The 26,180-nt window shown below is 38.0% G+C and overlaps 1 protein-coding gene across 3 annotated transcripts in view; it reads left to right on the top strand.

Moving 5' to 3' along the window:
• Positions 1 to 26,180, top strand: part of LOC124776266 (inositol-3-phosphate synthase 1-A) — a 79,492-nt gene that overhangs the window by 39,802 nt on the left and 13,510 nt on the right. For all 3 annotated transcript variants that reach the window (XM_047251163.1, XM_047251164.1, XM_047251166.1), the window contains 4 exons: positions 14,555 to 14,825; positions 19,218 to 19,472; positions 22,696 to 22,938; positions 23,575 to 23,683. In XM_047251163.1, the coding sequence (XP_047107119.1) occupies positions 14,555 to 14,825; positions 19,218 to 19,472; positions 22,696 to 22,938; positions 23,575 to 23,683 (878 nt within the window). The remainder of the gene's footprint in view (positions 1 to 14,554; positions 14,826 to 19,217; positions 19,473 to 22,695; positions 22,939 to 23,574; positions 23,684 to 26,180) is intronic.

The raw sequence follows: 26,180 nt of genomic DNA on the forward strand, positions 1-26,180 counted from the left end.
TGATAGCCAACAAATACCAGCTACCTTGACTTTGAAATCCCACTTTTGGTATTTTTCCTTGGAAATTAGTCATATCTTGTGATCCAAAAAGTCTTGTATAGTATATCAGATTTTGTACCTTACCATACCTCCAAAGTTGTTTCCATCACTTACTTTGGCAGGTGACCAATTAATAATACAGGAAGATATTGCTGTTGCCTCCAGTCAAAACTGTTTAAAGAAAACCAGCATTGAATAACATACATTTAGATCTTTCCTCCAGTGTTCTCTTCTGTTCTTCTGTTAATATGCTCTTTGAGCCCAGTTCTGCTAAGGAGAGTAACCAATAGTTATCTTATGCTAAATAGGACCTCTGTTTAAGAAATTCTTGAATTATTTGTTACAGTACTCCTTACCATTGTCTGAGCAATTGTTTTTTTTTATTTTCCCTTCCAGTTGATTCTCCATTAGACTTACGTAAGTGTTGAAAATTTCCAGTGCAAGGAATTTATATTTTAGAAAACATACATGCATATTCCTGAAATAATAATCTAAGAATGTGATGAAATATTTCATATCTCCCAGTGATTATGTTTCCTTGGGGCCACATAATGTGTATGTCAATCAGCTCTAATGGTTATGAAGGTTTTGTTCCATTATTATTAAGTAGAAGTCTTTCTTTGGTTTGCTTGGAGTTGTATGGTAGATGGGGCAGGTTTTCCACTCCTTGCAGATGACAAGGTCACTCCATTGGTACATCTGATAGCTTATTTAAATTCAAATTTCCCATGTGTTAATGCCACAGAATAATGACATGTAAATTATGAGCAGGTTTTAGATTTACCACTGCCATTGAACACTCAAACCTTCTCTCTCTGTTGTGCATGTCAATAGTCATGCTTAAACTTTACTTTGCAAATGTACTTGACCATTTTTTGACTAAGTGACAGACTAGCATTGCTTACCTGAACTCTTCCATTTTCATTTATTTATTTATTTATTTTCTGTCCATATAACAAAGTTTTCGGACATTGTCAGGAAAATTTAGATTACTTTACACTTATACAGTAAAATATTTACATTCTTTCATAACAACATATGGATCAGACACATGTCTGTACACATTATTTTTCAAAAGGGCACTCCAAGTAGATCCCTCTATAGTGTAACACAATTTAGCTTATACTGTACACATAATATAGTGTATAATTACATTCTTTCATACCACTGGTAGACCGGAGACATTGTCTATATACACTGTTTTCCAAGATGGCACTACAGCTTAAAGTCCACTATAGAGTAACAGCACTTCTCTATTAATAATTGCTTCAGTCTACTCTTTAGCATATTTAGATTTACTTTCTTGAGTTCACAGGGTAGTGCATTGTAGAAAATTGCTCCCATTCTGTGTGGGCTGTGGTCCGTTGCCTTTTTATTGGTCACAATTCTATGAAAATTTTCCCTTCCCCGTGTATCATAGTTGTGTACATTACTGTTTCTCATATTAAATTCAGGATTTTGTTTCACAAACATGACTGCAGTATATACATGGAGTACACCGTAAGAATGTTGTATTTTCTAAAGAAGTCTCTACAAGGCTCTCTCTTCTTTACCTTGGCTACTATTCTTACTGCCTTTTTTTGTAATCTAAAAAGTCTATCTATATGAACTGCTGATGCCCCACCCCATATCTCAATACCATACTGAAGGTGCGGATGAATTAACCCAAAATATATTTGCCTTAAAGTATCATGGTCCAAGAAGGCTGAGACCCGTTTCAGTAGATACACATTTCTACTGATTTTCTTGCAAATATTATCTACATGTTCTTTCCATGATAAGTGTTCATCAACAGTGATGCCCAAAAATTTATGTGAATTTGCATATGCAAGACCCAATGGGGATGTAAATACAGTATCAGTTATGGCAGCATTATAACTGTGGATGAACTTCATTATTACCGTTTTGTCTTTATTTACAAGAAGCTTGTTTGCTGTAAGGTATTCGGACAGAGTATTGAAACTGATCTCGGTACTGTTAGCTGCAGACTGCATATCACTGCCACAGCTGATGAAGGCTATGTCATCGGCATAGCTTACGACCATGCAATTTTGGGGTTCAAATAAGTTATTTACATATACAAGGAACAGAAAAGGCCCTAGTATGCTTCCTTGAGGCACGCCACATTGAAGTGTCCTGAAGTTTGATTTGGTTGTTAGCAGCTGCTCATTATTTTGATAAGTTAGCTTTACACACTGTTTCCTGCCTTTCAAATAGGAGGTAAGTAGTTTCAAGGCTAGTCCTCTCAACCTGTACTCTTATAGCTTGCACAGAAGAATGGTATGATTCACAGTATCAAAGGCTATACTCATATCTAGGAAAGTGCCTATTACCTTGTCACTTTTGTCCAGCTTATTTAATATTTCATGTATAAAAGATGCTACTGCTGTTGTAGTAGATCTCCCTTTTCTAAATCCATGGTGTAGGTTGTTTAACAGATTGTGTTTGGTGAAATATGATTCAACTTGATTTAGTATTACTCTAACAATTCGCCTAGTTCTGAGGTTAATGATATTGGCCTGTAGTTTTTAGTGTCAGTTTTTAATCCTTTTCAGTAATTTTCAAAAGGTCTGGGAATACTCCATTTCTCAGGGAGGTATTTATCAAGTGAGTCAGGGGTTTCACTATTTCATCCCTTCATTCCTTTAGCAGTTTAGGTGAAATGTCATCCCAGCCACAAGACCTTTTTGGTCGAAGTGCTGATATGATTGCTAGGACGTCCCTCTCAGTAATGCCGTGGATATAAAAGGACTGGCTAGATTTTGCAAGACTAAAATTTTGTGGCTTGACGCAAACTTCATTTGTACCAACTGTACTGAACTTCTGTATAAATTTCTCATACATTTATTTTGGGTCATTTATTTCTTCACCATTTTCTTTTAATGTTATGTTGCATTGTTCATAGGAATTCTGTTTCCCACTTTCTTTATCCATTATTTTCCAGGCAGTCTTACTGATAGTCTTACTGATACAGCTAGAGTTCCTTATTTCAGAGGTATATATCTGTGCTTTTAGGTTAGTCAAGGACTCTGTATGTTTTTCTGAGCAGTTTATATTTGGTTGAGAAATATTGTAGTTTAGTATCTCTAAAAAGTATATAGCAATCTTTCATTTTCTCCCTCAGTTCAATAATTTTAGAAGGGTGATTCTTGGCTTTATGGTTTACATCTTTATTTACTTTTTTAACTAAAGGACAGGTTTCATTTAAAGTGTTACTGAATAACTTATAGAAATATTCCCATTTTTCATTCACTTCAGTTGCATTGTACACTGGTTCCCATTTTTCATTCCCTAGTGCCATCTTAAGTTTAGAATAATTAAATTTTCTTTTGTATATAAGTGTATCACTTTCAGTTACATCTATATGCTCTACATCAATTTCCATAGTAAGGGCTCTGTGATCACAAATGTAGTTTTCTAAGGTGTTTACATTTACTTTCTCTTTTCCTACATTTGTGAGAACATGGTCAATGCATGTCTTCGTATTTGCAGTGACTCTTGTAGGTTCTGAGTTCATTTGTTTAAAGTTATAACACTGTAATACATTCATATAGTGCAAATAGTTAACACTATTATTTAATGAGTCTATGTTAATGTCTCCAACAAGCAACAAGTGGTTTTTATACACTGCTGTCCCCTCCAGCAAGTCCTCTAGGCAATTCAGAAACTCTTCTGTGTTACTTCCAGGTGACCTATACAGTGCTGCTATAATAAGACTGTTGTTTCCATACTTTAGCTTTACTGCTACAACCTCAAATACCATTTCAGTACTCAGATCATCTATCCATTTAACTTTTTCACATTTTACATCATTTCTACTGTAAATGCCTACCCCACCACTTTTGCGTGTCTTTTGGGGAGGCTTGCGTGCCTCAGCGATACAGATAGCCGTACCGTAGGTGCAACCACAACGGAGGGGTATCTGTTGAGAGGCCAGACAAACGTGTGGTTCCTGAAGAGGGGCAGCAGCCTTTTCAGTAGTTGCAAGGGCAACAGTCTGGATGATTGACTGATCTGGCCTTGTAACAATAACCAAAACGGCCTTGCTGTGCTGGTACTGCGAACGGCTGAAAGCAAGGGGAAACTACGGCCGTAATTTTCCCCGAGGGTATGCAGCTTTACTGTATGGATAAATGATGATGGCGTCCTCTTGGGTAAAATATTCCGGAGGTAAAATAGTCCCCCATTCGGATCTCCTCTCAAGAGGACGTCGTTATCAGGAAAAAGAAAACTGGTGTTCTATGGATAGGAGCGTGGAATGTCAGATCCCTTAACCGGGTAGGTAGATTAGAAAATTTAAAAAGGGAAATGGATGGGTTAAAGTTAGATATAGTGGGAATTAGTGAAGTTCGGTGGCAGGAGGAACAAGACTTTTGGTCAGGTGACTACAGGGTTATAAACACAAAATCAAATAGGGATAATGCAGGAGTAGGTTTAATAATGAATAGGAAAATAGGAATGCGGGTAAGCTACTACAAACAGCATAGTGAACGCATTATTGTGGCCAAGATAGATACGAAGCCCATACCTACTACAGTAGTACAAGTTTATATGGCACCTAGCTCTGCAGATGACGAAGAAATTGAAGAAATGTATGATGAAATAAAAGAAATTATTCAGATTGTGAAGGGAGACGAAAATTTAATAGTCATGGGTGACTGGAATTCGAGTGTAGGAAAAGGGAGAGAAGGAAACATAGTAGGTGAATATGGATTGGGGCTAAGAAATGAAAGAGGAAGCCGCCTGGTAGAATTTTGCACAGAGCACAACTTAATCATAGCTAACACTTGGTTTAAGAATCATGAAAGACGGTTGTATACATGGAAGAACCCTGGAGATACTAAAAGGTATCAGATAGATTATATAATGGTAAGACAGAGATTTAGGAACCAGGTTTTAAATTGTAAGACATTTCCAGGGGCAGATGTGGACTCTGACCACAATCTATTGGTTATGAACAGTAGATTAAAACTGAAGAAACTGCAAAAAGGTGGGAATTTAAGGAGATGGGACCTGGATAAACTGAAAGAACCAGAGGTTGGACTGAGTTTCAGGGAGAGCATAAGGGAACAATTGACAGGAATGGGGGAAAGAAATACAGTAGAAGAAGAATGGGTAGCTTTGAGAGATGAAATAGTGAAGGTAGCAGAGGATGAAGTAGGTAAAAAGACTAGGGCTAGTAGAAATCCTTGGGTAACAGAAGAAATATTGAATTTAATTGATGAAAGGAGAAAATATAAAAATGCAGTAAATGAAGCAGGCAAAAAGGAATACAAACGTCTCAAAAATGAGATCAACAGGAAGTGCTAAATGGCTAAGCAGGGATGGCTAGAGGACAAATGTAAGGATGTAGAGGCCTATCTCACTAGGGGTAAGATAGATACTGCCTACAGGAAAATTAAAGAGACCTTTGGAGATAAGAGAACGACTTGTATGAATATCAAGAGCTCAGATGGAAACCCAGTTCTAAGCAAAGAAGGGAAAGCAGAAAGGTGGAAGGAGTATATAGAGGGTCTATACAAGGGCGATGTACTTGAGGACAATATTATGGAAATGGAAGAGGATGTAGATGAAGATGAAATGGGAGATACGATACTGTGTGAAGAGTTTGACAGAGCACTGAAAGACCTGAGTCGAAACAAGGCCCCCGGAGTAGACAACATTCCATTGGAACTACTGACGGCCTTGGGAGAGCCAGTCCTGACAAAACTCTACCATCTGGTGAGCAAGATGTATGAGACAGGCGAAATACCCTCAGACTTCAAGAAGAATATAATAATTCTAATCCCAAAGAAAGCAGGTGTTGACAGATGTGAAAATTACCGAACTATCAGTTTAATAAGTCACAGCTGCAAAATACTAACACGAATTCTTTACAGATGAATGGAAAAACTAGTAGAAGCCAACCTCGGGGAAGATCAGTTCGGATTCCGTAGAAACACTGGAACACGTGAGGCAATACTGACCTTACGACTTATCTTAGGAGAAAGATTAAGGAAAGGCAAACCTACGTTTCTAGCATTTGTAGACTTAGAGAAAGCTTTTGACAATGTTGACTGGAATACTCTCTTTCAAATTCTAAAGGTGTCAGGGGTAAAATACAGGGAGCGAAAGGCTATTTACAATTTGTACAGAAACCAGATGGCAGTTATAAGAGTTGAGGGACATAAAAGGGAAGCAGTGGTTGGGAAGGGAGTAAGACAGGGTTGTAGCCTCTCCCCGATGTTGTTCAATTTGTATATTGAGCAAGCAGTAAAGGAAACAAAAGAAAAATTCGGAGTAGGGATTACAATTCACGGAGAAGAAGTAAAAACTTTGAGGTTCGCCGATGACATTGTAATTCTGTCAGAGACAGCAAAGGACTTGGAAGAGCAGTTGAACTGAATGGACAGTGTTTTGAAAGGAGGATGTAAGATGAACATCAACAAAAGCAAAACAAGGATAATGGAATGTAGTCTAATTAAGTCGGGTGATGCTGAGGGAATTAGATTAGGAAATGAGACACTTTAAAGTAGTAAAGGAGTTTTGCTATTTGGGGAGCAGAATAACTGATGATGGTCGAAGTAGAGAGGATATAAAATGTAGACTGGCAATGGCAAGGAAAGCGTTTCTGAAGAAGAGAAATTTGTTAACATCGAGTATAGATTTAAGTGTGAGGAAGTCATTTCTGAAAGTATTTGTATGGAGTGTAGCCATGTATGGAAGTGAAACCTGGACGAGAAATAGTTTGGACAAGAAGAGAATAGAAGCTTTTGAAATGTGGTGCTACAGAAGAATGCTGAAGATTAGATGGGTAGATCACATAACTAATGAGGAAGTATTGAATAGGATTGGGGAGAAGAGAAGTTTGTGGCACAACTTGACCAGAAGAAGGGATCGGTTGGTAGGACATGTTCTGAGGCATCAAGGGATCACCAATTTAGTATCGGAGGGCAGCGTGGAGGGTAAAAATCGTAGAGGGAGACCAAGAGATGAATACATTAAGCAAATTCAGAAGGATGTAGGTTGCAGTAGGTACTGGGAGATGAAAAAGCTTGCACAGAATAGAGTAGCATGGAGAGCTGCATCAAACCAGTCTCAGGACTGAAGACCACACCACCAAGTTTATAAGTTTGTAATTCTTCCTTGCATCCCAATTCACTCACTGGGAAGAGGTGTGGCTTAGTTTCATTTAGGTAAACACTCAGCTGCTCTGTTTTATTAGTTACATACTGGACATTCTGATATACAAGGGTTAATTTATTTTGTTTTCCTCTAAAAAAAAATCATTGTCTACTTTGTGACTGAGAATTCTGTTTAAATCGTCTTTTTCTTTGATAATTTTCCATATTTTGTCACACAAGAATTTTTTGCCTTCAAAATTTAGGTGCATACCATGTGTGGTATGTAGGCTTCTTTTTAGTTTGCCTATATCTAATATTTTACATTTGCCAAAATGAGCACACATTTGTTTCATTTTAATGTTGGTTTTTCGAATCAACTTATTTGCACACGAATGTACCTGTGAGGCAGCGTTGTAAGAATGGTGTTTCGTGATTTATTTGCTTCTTGGAAGTTTTCCAGGCTTGCTAGGCAATTTCGTTCTTCATTTCTCGTGATGTCATTGGCACCAGCTATACACACTACATATTCATTCTCTCTCCTGCAGGTCGACATCAACAACATATTTCGTACTTGCACCTGGTTTCACTATTCCTATTGCTTGGATATCTTTGTTATTGTCCTGTAAAACACTTGCCAAATTTCTGCCGTGGCTGTCTGTTAACAAGAGAACGTTGTACCTTTTTTTCGACAGTTTGACAATCGTATTTGTTACCGTTCTTTTGTTTGTTTCTCCACTGCATAGTTTACGAAATTCGTTTTCGCCACATTTCACACTTTCACATTTATCGCTATTGGTTTCTGGTAAGAGCTGAGGTGCAGGTAGAGCAAATCTAACTGTTTTGCGTGAGTTTTCACTTTTTTTGCTGTGAAGATTTTTAACGTTTTCCATAGACACACTCGAATTTACCTCATGTTTCGATCCAGTCACTTGACTACAGTTTTCGGAATAAAAGATATTAAAATTGTTTTCACACTCGAAACTTGGTTTACTCACTGTAGGTGACATTTTTTTGCCTTGTGCTTTACATTTGCCATTCACTGTCTTCCATTCCATCAACTTATAGGAACTAATTTTCGGCAGTACACTCATGCTTCGTTTCGACCTAAGGTCCATATTTTCATGCCTTAGGCTGTCATTTTCTCTTCTTAATCCTAAGATTACTGATTGTAAACTTGAAATACGTTCACTATACATTTTAAGTTCATCTTTGGACTTCACACAAGCTATCTCTTTAACTACATCGCTGTAATTTAGCTTAGCAGTAACATCATGTACACCTATACTTGCCACCATCTTGTACCATCACATATTCATGACCATTCAGTATCATATTGAGATTTCCCATATTTCCACAACAAGCTGGGAACAACAGAGTAGGTACTGGTCGTTTTGTGTGTATAATACACCATGTCATGTGTCCACATACCATACACCTACATTCTTTGAATGTAAAGAAACCTGCGGCGAAAGTTTTTTTCTTCCTCAAATTTACTCATATTTTTCTTTAGTATGCAGCAGTGTGGCCATTTGTGTTACAATTGAAACACCCAGATCCCTTATTTCCTTTTGCTGTGTTTAGCTTGTGCACTTGTTTTCCTGGAAAAGGTCCTTTGCTGGTGAAGAGTGCTGAACACCCTGGGCATTTTATTTATTGTAAAAGCTTTGTTTTTATTAGATCTATTTAAATTATTATTACTGAGCTTTCTGTCCCCATTGCTATTGGCTTATACATTTCAGGCAAGCTGGCCAACATGAGAGTTTCATGCCACTCATCATTGACTTCCAATTTAATATTTCCTATAATAATTTGAGTGGTTGACATGATATTGTTCACATAGTTTTCAAAACTTCTAGACAATTCTGTAGTGTTAAGGGGATGGTTCAGTAATGCCATGTATTGTTTTAATGAACAGCTATCATCGAAAACTTACTCCAGTTTCTCTCAAACCTCCTTAGCTTTAGGTGCATGTTGTATATGCACATAATTGATTGGATGTAATAATGAAATTGACTGCATCCTTGACTTCTTTCTTTGAATTAGTATTGGTACTGCATACACAGTCCCAAAGTTCATCATGCTCTAGATGCTCTTGTACTGAGAACTTCCAATTCACATAATTATCACATTTGGTGAGTTTCTCGATATGGAATTGATTTTGGTTGAAACTTGACATCTTCTTGTGTTAAATACAGGAAGAACAAAGAACAGCAGACCATGTGCACAATAGCTAAAATTACATTGTCTGCACCAACTCAAAACACAACAAATAAATGAATTTTCACTAAGTTTTTAATCACTTGTTGCATCAGTAAGTGCAACTCGTGCTCTGCTAACCTGAAGTAAATGTATGTGGTTCTCAACTCAACTTTTTAAGATAATGACAAAAAATGTAACTTTATATACTCTGAAGATATAACATACACATGGCACAACCTCACAGTCAATGAATATTTATGTAAAGTCCATAATTTTTTGAGAGACTGTGTGAACATGACATTGTTTGCATTCTGCCTGATGTACTTAATAAAATGACAGTTATCATATTTTGTTATTTCACTGTGGCATTCTTTTTTCTGAAACTAGAAAATTGTGTACCTTGTGAAATCCACTCTTCTTATCAGCATGTTACATTTAGTTTTAAATGCAGTTAAATTAAACTGAAACCATCTGTCCTGAAGAGTACCTAAGTAAGAACTTTTTATGATTTATAAACTCTCATCTTAGACCATTGCAATTCTCGTACTAACATATGTCGGTCACAGTGACATATGAAATAGGTAAATGCTTCATTGGGTCAATATGATCTATTCCCACATACTTGTTATCTATTTTGAGTCACACTCCATGACCTTGCAGTACCAAATTATGTATTACCTGTGGATCGAAAAAGATTAAGAAAAAACATTTCACTTCTGTCAGCTAGGATTCTTACTAAAAATTAATTCAATGCCATTGTTGAATGGAAATGCTGTCAGCAACAAAATTGTTCTCCATAATATGTGAAACTGCTCTGCACCAATGTGAAGCCCCCCTGGATTTGACCAACCTTGGGCAATTTGGATCACTCTGAATTGCCTCTATACGGGCCATGGGAGGTGTGCAGACACTCTCCACAAGTGGGGCAAAACTTCTTCACTATTTTGTGCCTGTGGTACTGAATGACACAACTGTGCATGTGGTATCAACATGTTCCACACATGCATAGAGAGATCCTTTTGAAGTTTTGCTGGTAGTGATGAGTAGTATAATAAACTACATAAAAGACCTTGATATTCATGTATAGCTATTGTCATTTGTATTGTATTATGCTTTAGAGCTGTAATGTTGATTTGTAGTAGTTTGGCAATCTTTATAATTTATGTATAGCTATTCTTGCAATTAAGACTTTTAATGTGTGTTGTAACAAAATGTGTATATTTTCTGTAAACATAGCCACTCACTTTTATTCTAGGTGTTTCTTAGAACCTCTTGGTAGCCTGAAATAAGATTTAGAGAGAATTTATGTGTGTATGGTTGAAGATGATAGTTCTTTATATTCATATGCAGAACTATGCTGCAAATGTAACGTGTTGAAGCACTTGTTAAATTTTTGTAATTCAATTTACTTACAAAGCTCAATTAAAACTGAGTAAAAATTGTTTTTAGATGTATAAATTCTGCTCTCTATCAATATGATTTAGCTGTAAAACTGCATTTGTGTACATATGTTTGCAGATCAACAGATATAAAGACTAGAGAAGCACGAGTCACTGAAGGTACAGTCCTGTGTAACATACAGTTGTGCCATCAGGTTCGCAGTTGATATATTATTTGACAAAAGGCTAAACATTAACTTGAAACAGTATATGTTAACTCATCCATTACTTACAGAGTTACATTTCCAAAAATAGAAGTTGTTGTTGTATAATCTTCCTTTATTTGTTATCAAAATATAAACATGTACTTTCAGTGAGATGATTGAAAATGGGAATGGAGCAACTAGTGACACAGATCTGAATAGTTATGAGCATTATGGAATTTGATACTTAACTACTGCAGTGTGGGTTTACAAAAACTGATTTACCATGTCCACATGTTTCACTTGGCAAGAGTGTGTGCTATTCCATTCTGCTTTGTTTTAACCATTTTATTGAAACTCCACATTCACAGTTAAGCGACACATAATAGACCGTGCGACAACACAGCTACTTCTGTTTTGAGAGGTATACTTTTTGTTAGTATTGCATATATGTGATTTTAAATTTTTAGGAAAATCTTGAGTAGATCTCAGGTATTCATCAGGGTGTTGTTGTCTAAAAGACGTGATATTTCAGCAAGCCAACTTATTTTCATCTTCAGTTGCTCCTGGTGACTGGGTGTTGCTGGGTGCTGCTTTTGCATCTTCCCCACTCCTGCCACCCCCTCCAGCCAGTGCCTTGTGGAATGGACCTGATGCCATGGTGGGGGAAGCACTGTGTCAGGTGTCGATTCAGGGGCTTTATTAGCACTATGGCTGGCACTGGATACGAATCTCTGCTGGCAAGATGACCATGCTTTTTCATCCCCCCTCAGCTGCGACAGGAGCCAACCTCTGCATAGATTCCTGCTGTGTCCTGGTCATGCTCCAGCCTGCGTTCCAGGCCTTGCTTACTTGAAAATTGGTGTCCTTATCTATTAGCCTGTCATGCAGTTGGATCTCTTCAGCTTCTTTGACAATGCAATCCTAGGAGGTGTTGGATTGTTGCAACAACTTGGCAGCACCCAGCACGTGTCACCCAGTCATCCAGAATGCCTAAAGATGGTAGCAAGTTGGCTTGCCGAAATATCACACCTTTGAGATGATGGCATCTGGCTGAATACCCTAGAACTATTAAAGATTTTGCTACACAAGAGAACTTGAAATCGCAGCTCTTGTACTTCTATGGGGAGGTGATGCACAGCAAAATTAAGAAGCTTGACTAGCTTCAGAACAGGAAGGAGCACCTTTTGGCCTCACTTAGGTTTCTGCTGAGGTGCCGAGAGAACCGAATCGTACCACCTTATGTGAAGGTCCTTCATCACATCAGAACTCCAGCCACAACCTGGATCATGAGAAGAGCCAGCCTGTCCCTAGTCAGGGAGAGGATCCAGTACACCCGATGCAGACTCAGCGACACCTCAAGAGAACACTTCTCGTTCCACCTGCAGTTGATGTTGATGCTCTCCCCTGGCTCATGGATGCAGATAGCTGATCTCAAGCCAAGGCATGGCAATCAGCCACCTGCAGACAAACTGCTAAGTATGAACACCGTACGGCTAAACCACTGCAAGAAGAACCTCGGAGAACTGTCATTAACCATACAGAGAAAATAATTGACAATATTACCTTTTCTGTGTTAGGAAAGGGGCTAAATTTCGCACCAGCATCAATGGCCATACCAACAGCAGAATTTATCAGTGTTATGGAACAGGTTGCTCTTGCACTTACATGGGATGTGCAAAGGAAATGAAATTTGAAACATGCTGTACACTTACCAGGGCAGCTCTGCCAAAGCTGAATGTCTCTTAGGAAGAGAGAAAAGCACTTAAACAAGTGGCTATGAGATGATTCTGAGACAGTCATCCAGCCAGCAGACAAAGGTGCTTCTACCACATCACGTACACAAACAAAAATTGGATGACCTATTAGAGGACAACACATGCAGGAAAGTTGAGGACAATCCTATCAACTGAATGAAGAGGAAGACCATCAAACTCCTCCAACATACATTCCCAGTCGAAAAGACAGTGAGGACACATCAGTCATGAGCAGCTGTGTCACCTACACTTTACGAACTACCTAATCTACACAAGCAAGAAATGCCTCTTTGTCCAAGTTAGCATTATTGGCACACCAACGTATGAATTAGCGAAACGTCTGACAGCGATGCTCAGCCGTCTTGTGGGCAAATGACAGTATCATATACAAAGTTTGGTGCATTTCATTCAGCAGCTCCAGAATTGTTTGACTTGTTCAAGAAGACCTCATGGGAAGCTTTGACATAGTATCTCTTTTTCACAAGGATCCCACTAAGAGATGCCCTAAACCTCATAGGAGAAAGTTTTTGCCAGTACTAACCAAGTGGTTTGAATTTGTGCTTACATCAACCTACCTTCTGTTCGATGCAAATTATTACGAACAAACAAATGGAGCAGGGATGGGCTGTCCACTATCACCAATGATGGCCAATATGTTTATGGAGGCATTTGAAGAAGAAACTGGAATTGACCATCTACAAGCCCTCATGCTTTTTTCAGTATGTAGATGATACAATAGTAATCTGGCCACAAGGACGATGCACCTATGAGACTCAACAACACCTGAATTTGCTGCACCAGAACATCAAATTCATGATGGAGTTAGTGGGCAACCACCAACTTCTATTTGTGGATGTGGTCATCAAATGAAGACCAGATGGCACACTAGAACACAGTGTCTACTGTAAACACACACACAATGATTTGTAGTTGCATGCTTACAGCTGTAATGTCCCTCGACAATGACAGAGTCCTAAGCACACTAGCACAAAGAGCGCGCTACATCTCGGGCCATAAAAGTCTAACAGATACATTGTAGCACTTACAGGCCATGTTCCGTACAAATGCGTACAGTAGTCACCAGATACAATGTGGTTGAAAACCAAAGAAGCCAGACCACATCCTCTCATGATAAAGCAGTTGCAACGGCAAGTATCTCATAATTCGGGAAGACATGATATTCAAATTGGGATACTTCTTGTTAGTGGATAAATGACCAGTTCTTCATTACTGTATTGTCACTGTAAGAATGCTGCAGAAAAACATTGTAAGGAATTTTGAAACTGTAATGTGGGAGGAATTGCCATTCAATTAATTTATGACAAGACAATCATTATTCTCTCCCCCTCCCACCTCTTCTTTCACCAATAGAAGAAATCTCTTTCACATAAATGAACACATGAGAAACTGAAACACAGTAAACGAGTCTGGGTAAGCCTTATAATTTTACCAATTTCTTTCCCATATAGTAGTATCCCCATGAGAAGTATTGTGAGAAGAAACAAACTGGTTGCAGTGAAGAAGACAGTGCTTGTGATGAATATTTCAATATCTTATTGAGTGAAACAATTTAAAACATTTTGCTGAATCATAACATCTGGGGTACTGATTTGTGTATGTGGAGATAATGAGAAATATCTACACCAGATTGTCGCTTAAATCGTTCTGTCATTCTGTCCATCCCGTAGACACTGGCTGGGAGTGTACCAATTAAGAACACTACAGAGAAAGACAGTAGCAAAACGTGCAGTAAATTGTTTTATAATTGTATTAATTAATTAAATCTTTGATTAAAAACATGTATGTCACCCATGTGAAATGCAGATGTCTCATGATACAAATGTTTAAAGAATAAATACTAAAATTTGTTGCAGGTATGGTTCAATAACACAGGCCTCTACAGTCCGTTTAGGAGTTGGCGATGGTGGTGAAGATGTTTATGTTCCCATGAGTGACATGCTGCCAATGGTGAATCCCAATGATGTGGTAGTTGATGGCTGGGATATATCTTCACTAAATTTGGCTGATGCAATGGCAAGGGCTTGTGTTCTGAATTGGAACTTACAGCAGCAACTCTATCCACATATGAAAAACATGAAGCCACGACCTGCTATTTTCTTTGGTGATTTTGTTGCAGATAATCAGGTACCCAATTAAAAAGCTGTTGTGACTTTTTCCTTTTTACCCAGTAGTTTCTTTTATTCTTGTAATGCTGTCATTAATTTTGTGTAGAGTCGGGTGGTATTTGTTTTTGTTTCTGTTTAGTGTTAATAAAATAGCTCTAGATTAAGATCTCCATGTAGCCATATGGACTACGCACATGATTACACTGGTCAAAACACAGAACTGCTTATGCAGAAACAAATCTTAGTAGCATATATAAAAAACTATCAGAGTACCACATATTGACATAATGAGAATTGTTTACCAATTAGAGGACAGACCGTGGTTTGGATGAGGACATTGTGTTATATTTTCTGTGACAACATTGAGTATGTTTAAAATAATAACAGTTTGTTAGTTTTGCAGTGTTACATTTATTAATTGACAAATATTAATTTGAGCATTTGTAACCCTCATAAAAACCATCCCCACTGGCAAAGAAGTTCAATAATGCAGTTGTATATACCCCATGCTTCTTTCCAAGCTCGGTCATCTTCGCTGGTCTAGGAATTAATTTTAGACTGTTGTTGCAGGTTTTTATCTCCCTTCCTTTCAGGACAGTATTTTAGGTTGGGTTGCCAGCTCTCTGGCTGACATACCCAGGAGAATGATGTCCCTGAGGGAGAGTGTTAAGTGCACTCTTTTTGTGGATGATTTTTCAATCATCTGTTTGTCTTTCACTCTCAATCTCAAGACAGCTGCAAAAAGACAGGCTTCAATGTTTCGACACACACACACACACACACACACACACACACACACACAGAGAGAGAGAGAGAGAGAGAGAGAGAGAGAGAGAGAGAGAGGTGCGTGCGTATGGGTAATGTTTGTAATAGATGCAAACTGGTGCTGGGGAACATCACTCTTAGTTTTGAGGAAACAGTAAAGTTCTTGGACATCATCTTTGATGAGAAACTTGCTGGGTTGGTATATGTGAAGCATCTCCAAGCAAGAGCGTTAAATGCTGTAAACTAAGTGTCAAATGTTGGGAGCTTATAGGTACCCCAGTATTTTACAGAGCCTTTGATAGGTCACATCTTGTACTATGGCTATATTGTTTATGGTTCTGAACAAGCTTCCCATTTAAAAATCTTAGAATCAGCTCACTATAAGGACATGAGATTGGCATTGGAGCTTGGGACAAGCTCGGTAAACCCAGCCTCTGTAGAGACAAGGGAACTACCTCTAACCAACCGGTAGAAGTTCTCTTTGGTGCAACATGCATATAATTTCTGGTTAATCCCCCAGTTGACCTTTAATCTTCTTGTCCAACAGTCAGTAGAACAAATGTATTTAAATCACAGAAGAGCAGTATGATAATTTAGAATTAGAATGAAGGACCTGAATGTTTTAACACAGGACTGGAACAAATATGCTCCCCCATTGTTAGTAGTGAGAGCAATGCAATTTTTAAATCTGACAAAGTGCAAGGGATCTTGTACACCAAATTTTACTTTTAAGCAAGCATTTTATGTGTGTTTAGAGGTGCAGTGAAATTAATTTACACTGTTGGGTCTAAGTGAGAAATACTATAGGTTACTTAGTTGTTTTCTATTATTGTGTCTTTAAGAGTAAACATCTGGACGAATTTTTACAGTCTTTGTTGCAGAGCTCTATCAATCCTAAAGGCACTGGAGCAGTATAGTGAAATTGATGGAATAACTTTCTTGTCTGCCCTGATGCTGTGCAGACCATTCAGCAAATGTACCCAGGAAAGTGGCACAGAACATATGACACACACTTTTCATACTGTAACATCAAGGGAGAGTAGTAGTATTTTGCGGCAAGGGATGCATGCAAGATAAGTAATGTACTGCCTCAAGCTGTTCCCTTGACTGATATTACCTCATTATTGAGGATCAGAGTTACATGTCAGTGGGAGAATATGTGGCTGGATGTACAAAGTAATAAATTAAGGCTGATGAAGCCTACAGTTTTGCCTTGGTGAACATCATTCCAGTAACACAGATGGAAAGAAGTCGCACTGAAGAGGGTCCTGTCCTCTGCTGCACAGGCCACTCCTCTGGCAGGATGGCCCACTAATGTGCTGTCTTTGTGCCATATTATTGTAGGTGCACAACATCTTACTTGAATGCATTTTATGTTCACAATAGGGCAACAGTTTTTATGGTAATGCTATAGCCCATGGTTTTAAAACAATGAGATGATTGTGGAAATGGCTTTAATATTTTGTGTGTTGTCATGACTGCTGCCTAAATTATTGGGTAGGTATTTTGCTGTATCACAGAGTATCTGGTTCATCCTGTTTTAGTCAGTGATCAAGCCAGCCACGGTTATCTGAATCAGTCTTACAGTTTTAAATGTATGTCCATTTCTCCTTTAGTAAATACTGTTAAATTGAGAACTGCTATCATTTATTTATTTTTTAAGCACTTCCAACATCTGTGTATAGGACTGTTACCCAGCATATATTTGTTCTCACAGTGATTGACTTCTTTCCTGTTTTTATTAGTATCAGCATTCACATGTACCAGGCAGTAACATTTAGCACTTTCTTCAGCTAATTCTCATTTTATTTAATATTTTTTGTCATGACTGTATATAGCTTTAAGAATGGGAAAGGCACAAATTTGCATACGGAAGTGTACACTTCCATGCGTGATTTTTTATTACACATTTTAGTTTGTTGGTATGTCGTTATTGCCAGGCAGTCTTTAAAGTGTCTAACGTGTGTCCACGGGCCATTGTCCCAGGAAGATTGCTTGCAAGGAAAAACTTTATTTTCCATAAGCATTTAATTGATATTCTGTAGAGGTTCTGATAATCTTGCCATTCATCGACCTGCAATAATCATCATCATCATCATCATCATCATCATGTGCATGGCACAGGGTACTTTCCATCATAACACATATTAGAGCTTCTTCCCATTCCATTTATACTAAGTTGACAAAAGTCCTAATATTGTGTCGGACCTTCTTTTGCCAGGTGCAGTTCACAACTCGACTTTACATGGACTCAAGTCATTGGAAGTCCCTGCAAAAACATTGAGCCATGCTGCTTGTGTAGCTGTTCATAATTGCAAAAGTGTTGCCAGTGCAAGATTTTGTTTGCAAACTGACCTCTCGATTATGTTCCATAAATGTTTGATCTGATTCATGTCAAGTGGTTTGAGTGGCCTAATGATTTGCTCGAAGTGTCCAGAATGGTCTACAAACCAGTGGTGAACAATTGTGGCCCAGTGATATGGTGCATTGTCATCTGTAAAAATTCCAGTGTTGTTTGAGAAAATGAAGTCCATGAATAACTGCAAATGGTCTTAAGGCAGCCGAAAATAATCATTTCCAGTCAGTGACCCAGTACATTCCATGCAAACACAGCCCGCACCATTATGGAGCCATCACCAGCTTGCACAGTGCCTTGTGAATGACTCAAGTTCACGGCTGCATGAGGTCTGCACCACACTCGATCCGTACCATCAGCTCTTACCAACTGAAATTGGGACTCGTCTGACCAGGCTACAGTTTTCCAGTCCTCTTGCATCCAGTCGATGTGGTCACCAGTGCAGGAGAGGCATTGCAGGCGATCTTGTACTGTAAGCAAAGGCACTTACATTGATTTTCAGTTGTTGTAGCCCATTCATACCAAATTTCACTGCACTGTCCTAACAGATAACTTCGTCACATGTCCCTCACTGATTTCTGTGGTTATTTCACACAATGTTGCTTGTCTGTTAGCACTGACAAGTCAATACAAATGCCACTGCTCTTGGTTATTAAGTGAAGACCATGAGCCATTGCGTTGTCTGTGATGAGAGGAAATAAGTGAAATTTGGTATTCTCAGCACACTGTTAACATTGTGAATCTCGCAATATTGAAGTCCCTAACCATTTCCAAAATTAGAATGTCCCATGTGTCTAGCTCCAACTACCATTCCAAGTTCAAAGCCTGTTAATTCCCATTGTGCAACCATAATCTCGTTGGAAACCGTCACATGAATCACCTGAGTACGGATGACAGCTCTGCGAAAGCGGTACCCTTTCATATCTTGTATACACGATACTATTTGTGTATCGCTATCCCATTATTTCTCTCAACTCAGTCTGCATATGGAACATAAGAATTACTGCTTACATGCTTCTATGCATTCTGTAACTGGTCTAATCTTGTCCTTTGCTGCCACTATAGGAGCGAAACATAGGGGTTTGGAGTGCATTCATAGATTCCTCACTTAACATAGGTTCTTGAAACTTGTTAAGTGGGTTTTGATACATGTGTGCCTTCTGTAAGCAAGAACCAATTCCTCATGGATATGTGTGAGTGTAAACTAAGAGTTTGTGGATGGATGGATTTATTTCTTTGTGTAGCATTTATTGAAGAGACAATTTTTTCAGTCATCGTGCTGATTTTCAGGCTGGACGTGCAGATAACGTACTCACTGGGACTAAGTGGGATCAGGTTGAACAGATACGAAAAGATATTCGTGAATTTAAGAAGATGAAGAAACTGGATAAAGTTATAGTTCTGTGGACAGCAAACACTGAAAGATTCTGTGATGTTCTGCCGGGTATTAATGACACAAGTGAAAATTTGATTTCAGCCATACAAAGTAATGCCAGTGAAATATCTCCATCAACACTGTACGCTGTTGCTTCTATATTGGAGGGTGTAAGTAGTAATACATATTACCTTAAAAACAAAGGCAGGTAATGGCAATAAACTATTTAAGTAAGGTTGTGCAATTAATGTCTTGGTTGTAGAAATCAATGTTATTTATATCCAAGCTGTAGGAGAAACAGGACTAATATTAATCATCAGTATAGTTAAATAGTTAAACATAAAGAAATTGAAGATGACTGGAGTATTTCCTCCTGCTCCAACATTTTTTAAAATTAGTACTGAGAGAGAGAGAGAGAGAGAGAGAGAGAGAGGGGGAGAGAGAGAGAGAGAGAGAGAGAGAGAGAGAGAGAGAGTAATTGAGAACTTCTACAAGTCATATCTATGATAAACACACATGGCGTTACGTACAGTATCGGAAATAAAGGTTTAATCTTTGAAAAATGCTGATAAAATGGAAGCATATGTTCATTGTTTTAGGATAGATATGTTGCAAGTTAAATTGGAAATGCATGTCGTTAAGTCTGTTTGATTTGTTTTCAATTATAAATCACTGTGTGGGATAATAAAATAGTGAACTACTTAGAAGTACATTTCAAACTTGTGTAAGTTCTTTATTAATTTATTAAAGTTTGGTACTGAAAATATGGCATGTAGTTCACAGCCTGATGCAGTCTTTTTCATTTGATGGCACTTTTGTGGCTTGTGCATCAGTTCCACTGCTTTGTAATTTATACAGCTTCTCAGTTGGTCTTTAAGAATCAGATTGAACCCTTTCTATATCTTTCCACTAAAGAAAAATGTGAGACGGCCACAGGACTCAAACCTGGAACCTCCCCATGATAGGCGCTGATGTTAACCACTAGATTAATCACAGAAGGGGTCACTTCAGTGGTTGAGTGAATAAAATGTATAATGCTAGGAATTCAGTTTAAGGAACATCTTTTATTGCTAAAATATTTACAGCTTGTAATTTACCTGTGCCTGCTACTTCAGCACTCATAGTTCTGCTGAAAGAAGTATATTTAAAATATGCATCTATTTTTTAGTTAGCATTTTTTTGTATTTATCACTTAGTAACTGCAGTACTATCTATTTTAATACATGAGTTACTCCAGGTGGGCAAAATATAGAAACACCAAGAACACAACACATTACTATGCCTAATACAGAGTAGGAATCCCGTTGGCATTCAAGACACCTTCCAGTCATCTCAGAGTGGTAAATCCACGTCCTGTATGGTTTTCAAGGGAGTCTTTGTCTTCCTGCAAAATTGTGACAAGTTCATATAATGATGATGAAGGTGGATAGTAGTCACATACCCTTCTCTCCAAAGTAGACCACAAAGAGTCAGTAATATTCTGACCTTGTGACTGTGGTGGCCAAGAAAGAATGCTTTCCTATTATTGGCATTTGTATAACTGATGACAAGGTTTTTTTGCAGTTCCAGCTCATCCTGCAATTTCCTGCGTAAGGAGCTCCCTTCATGTTGTTTTGGTGCTTACAGAATTCGTGAGTGTGATATTCAGTTTTCCAGTGAATTTTGTAGCTGTCGTCTCCTTATTTTTCATCACAATCCTCTTCAATGATTGTCTGTCACCATCATTCAACACACACATTTGTCTGCATTATGACTTAACAGATGATAATATCCCACTTTCCCTGTATATTGTATAGATCTTTGGTTCAGTGCTTCTTGGAACACCCAACACTCCAACTGCGGAAAAAAAGCTCACCATACAAGCACCAAAAATTTGCCCACTTTCGACTGTACTGAGCTCTGACATAATGCAGTCACGACTACATAGAACACTATTGTGACCACGACTGAAACTTTCAATGTATTGAAGACATTGCACAGGTGCTATTGGTGGTCGAATGCAATAGCATAACCTGCAAGCTTGGCTGGCACCTGCGTTTATGTTCAAGCATGCTTTTCTTGCATCGTTTCCATATTGTTGTTCAAATTTGGTATATCTTTTGAAAATTATGTCTCCATTATAATTTCTTAGAAATGGTTCTAAACCATCAAAGTTTTGAGATACTGGGTGAGAAAAAAATGCAAGGCATTACAAAAAAGAAGACATTGTAATCTGGCACAGTATGTGTAATTTTTGGAATAATCATTTGGGTTTCCTCAAAATTATCCCTTCAGGCTTCTCTTTAGTTAGCTTCGTTCTTCTGGAAACATTTTTACTCAATTGCCTTGAATGCTTGCTCATCTAGTTAAAACTTGGTCTGTTATTCCCTGTGGTGCCACTAAGATTCTTTCATATTTTAAGTTCTTTTGTGGCTTTTCTGTAAGGTTGTCCTCTATGCTTGGGATTGTCACAGCAAGAGCTACAGGTTTATTGATTTTTGTAATTTCTGAGCTTAATATTAACCAACTTAGACCGTTTAATTACTTCTGTTCTTCTTCTTCTTCTTCTTCTTCTTCTTCTTCTTCTTCATTGTCGCCTATTCTTCCAGTACCCTGTCTCTTCAATCCATGTTGTCTTTTCCTTTGAAATTTAATACTTTATTCTTAAGTTTCTTTGTTACGTCTGATTCTTTGATGTCATTTATTTTTAGCTCTTCTCTCATTCTTGCAATTGGTGCTTCTGTCAATTGTACAATATTTGTAATAGTTTTAGATATTGTCTGTCCAAAATTTGTAATGAATAGCTAATATGTTTGTTACTAGAGATATTAAAACTTAAACAGCTTGCTCTCTGTGTACATTACGATGAAATTTAGCAACAGTTACATAGTCAATATAATTCATTAAAATGATTAGCTCAGTGCCTGTGTGAATTTGTATGACTGTTAATCCAAAGATTTGATGTTCAGTTCATGCTTGCTCTAAGGATTTTTTTTCAACCACTGATTGCTGCATTCACTTGTGGCTACAATTTATATGTGTGAAAATGCAAAGTTGCACAGTGCTTTGGAAGCCTGTTAGAACCATAGGTCCTCCCCATAACTGCTTGGGTCAGTTAATTGACACAACCGTGGGGAAGCCAGGGCATATCATTCTCAGTGGGACCACACCTGGTAAGGCACTTCGGCTTTCAAACTACTTGTTCAATTGACGTCCACTATTTATTTACATGAGACTCAAGTGAAATGACAAATATGGAAAGTATGGCACTTAAAAGTATAATTATCAAAGATACTAATTCAACCACTCCCTCAGGTTGAGTTTGTGTTGTATGTTGTGTTAGCATACTTTTAGGTGTAGCTTTAAATAGTGTAATTCATAAATAATTTTAATGGGAATGATTTTGCTTGGCAGAGTCCATACTTAAATGGATCTCCACAAAACACATTTGTTCCTGGCTGCATTCAGCTAGCTGAGCAACACAATGTGTTGATTGGTGGAGATGACTTCAAATCTGGCCAGACAAAACTGAAATCAGTGTTAGTGGATTTTTTGGTGACTGCTGGGATTAAGCCTGTTTCTATAGTGAGTTACAATCATCTTGGAAATAATGATGGTTGTAATCTGTCGGCACCCCAACAGTTTCGGTCCAAGGAGGTATGCATTCCAACCTACCAAATATTTGTTTAGCTATCTTTGTGCATATTAGTTGCACAGTCTACAAATCATATTGGTAGGGTTTACAGTAGAGACTATAAAATGAGGAAAACCAATTTTTCTGGAATGATAGTTTGTATTATAATTTAATATAGACATATTATATGTGATATTTCTTCAGTCAATGCAGTTGATTTACATGCATATGTAATATAACATATTGTTGTTGTGTTTAAAAGTTAAAATGTTTCACATGTATTACAATGAGGGAACATTCATATGTAAATGGGATATTAAAAACCAGTGTAGAAAGAGTATTTCTGAAGTGTTGTCATGTGTGTGAGTTGCGCGTGCGTGCGTGCGTGCGTGTGTGTGTGTGTGTGTGTGTGTGTGTGTGTGTGTGTGTGTGTGTGAGACCCTTGGGTGTTAAAAGCTCTTTTTGTGACTCAGCATCTCCGCTATATGATGAATAGCAATTATATTTTTTATATTATTGTTACAGTCCATCCTGGATTTTCTATTCTGTATGTGCATTGTAGTTTAAATTGTGTAAGAGTTTGAGTTCATAGAAAAAGTTTAGACATCTTTAGTTTCTAACAATTTCTTACTCTATATGATCTTCATTTCATATTTCAGATTTCTAAAAGCAGTGTTGTAGATGACATGGTGGAGTCAAACAGAATATTATACAAACCAGAAGAAAAACCGGATCACTGTGTTGTAATAAAATATGTGCCTTATGTAGGTGAGTATTACATGTAGAGTGTGTGTGTGTGTGTGTGTGTGTGTGTGTGTGTGTGTGTGGAGGGGGGGGGGGGGGTGCATGTGCGCGCGCTTGTTCATGTGATTTTGAGGGCCGTGAACTTGGAGAGCAGGGGGTGGTTTACAACAGGTGGCATTTTCTGAGTCATTACTGTGAACGTAGAAAATCATGTGCGTATTCAACTGTGAGGATTTTGACAGTCTTCTTGAGTTTGTAACATGTCTAGTCAGCTCATCTCTGTACCTTGGTGATGATGTAGCTGTTGTCTGCACTGTTGCCTTTGAATGGGAACATAGCGTCCATACTCCTCTTCAGTCAATACATATACAGTAATTATTTTGAACAGTGGGATTTCTATATTATTCAGAATGTTGGAGCATTTGTAACTTCTAAGTACATAGTTTTCTAGTTGTGAGCATTGGCATATCTAAGATTTTCTGTGTAACACAGAGGGAGCTGCTCATTTGAAAGATGTTGTCATTAAAGGGAGGAATGACTACTTGACACCATATTTACTTGTTTCATCCAATGGCTGTGTGGGGTAGCTGTGCGGTCTAAGGCGCGTTGCCATGGTTCGTGCGACTCCCCCACGCTTTTCATCCAACTGTTAGTGTGCATTTTAAGCAACATGTGCACATCTTGTATGTAACATTCAGATGTGATGCAGTGTAGTTCCAGAAAACAAAACATGTATGTGTGATGTAAATATTCTGCTTAAAATAAGTTTGTTTGCGCTATTAACAATGTAGGAAATAATTGCTATTTACCATAAACATGACTTGTTAAGTTGCAGATAGGCGCAATTAAGACACTTACACAGAGTTTTTGGCCATGGCCTTCATCATCTAAAGAGAAATACACACCATTCATACACACACGCAAGCACACCTCATGCACACAACTGCCAACCTGAGTATCTAGGTCCGGCTTCCGGCCTGAGCTGCCGGTGTTGGCAGTCAAGTGTGTGTGAAGTGTGCTTGTTTGTGCATATGAATGATGTGTGTTTCTATTTTTCTGATGAAGGATGTGGCCAAAATCTTTGAGTAAGTGTCTTTTAATTGTGCCTGTCTGCAACTTATTGTGTCAATCTATCTTTTCCCACATTGTTGATATTCCTACCTAAAGTTTCCATTGTTTGTTTGCAGTATTATTGGCCATAAATTTCATGCTTTCCCAATTCTTTTATGAAGTTTTAAATTTATTGTAAAATGTTTGATCAGTGTGACTTGTGTAAGAGCATTATCAGTTAATTCTGTTGAGTATTTTAACTGCAAGTGTAAATAAAGGAATCTGTTCTTTCTCCCCTTCTCTGCATCATAAATATGCACACTTTCACCAGAGACGTTCAGAAATTTGCACCTTGGATGTTGCTATATTGTAAAGTTCTTCTGGCTAATAAAGACAAGAACAATCTTCAGTGAAAAGTCAAAGCATTGAAGAACCACCTTGGACCATCTGGACTAAGTCTGAAGGCAAAGAAGACTGAATATTTTGTCAACAGGTGCAAATATTATGAATGCCAGCATGATGACAGTACAGATCTGCCAGAAACACATCGCTTCAAAAACCTTGGCTCAAAAATCACTGGCAGGCAGTTACAGGTGTATGATCGTGGACCATCCAAAGTCCAAAATATACCACTCTGTAAGCCATCCAGTTGCCTTGTATGGTGCAAACCAAAGTACTTCAAAGGGCATCTGGTCTGACACTTCAAGATCATATGGCCACTGATGAAATTTGCAGGCAGTAAAGAGGTGGCACTTATTGAGAGGACAAGGAAAAGCAGTCTATTGTGGTTTGGACTCATACCTATAGCATATCATTAGCAAAGTGTGGGCTTTGGTTGAAAGTTGATTATAAACAACCTGTCATGAGACTGACACAGCATCGGCTGGATACCCCATCATATAGACCTCAAGATAGTGAGTCTCCATCCTGACCCAGCACAGAATCACACCAAATGGAGACAGAGAGCTACAAGGGGTAGACCTCACTACATTATAGGACAAATGCTGAGGAAGAATAAAACGAAGAAGGAAACTGACTCAAGTTTGTTCTTGCAGTCACTCAACATTGCAAGAAATACAATTTTTGTTTCTGTGTATATGCCCTTACCTCATCTCTTTTTTTCCTTTGCTATTCTACGTGGTTATTATAAAGTTTGTGGAATTGAATAAAGTGGTTAGAATGCATCACTTTTCTGTTCAACTTATCGGACGAGGAAGCAGTGCGCACACGCACTTCAATGTAGTAATTTACTAAAATTGTTGTAGTGACAATTATCATGTTATTCTATCTTTAAAACTATAGATGCCAAACAAGACCTCATGTATTGTATTTCCTAACTGAACAAAAATATTGTCATGAAAAACTGATATTTTGTGTTATCAAAAGTTATGACCAATTATTCTTTTCAAAAAGTGAGTTTACAGTTGTCTGTTGTGTAAGTATAAAAACTGTGCAGGTGCTTTATGGTAAT

This window comes from Schistocerca piceifrons, chromosome 2, assembly GCF_021461385.2.
Source record: "Schistocerca piceifrons isolate TAMUIC-IGC-003096 chromosome 2, iqSchPice1.1, whole genome shotgun sequence".
Classification (NCBI taxonomy): domain Eukaryota; kingdom Metazoa; phylum Arthropoda; class Insecta; order Orthoptera; family Acrididae; genus Schistocerca; species Schistocerca piceifrons.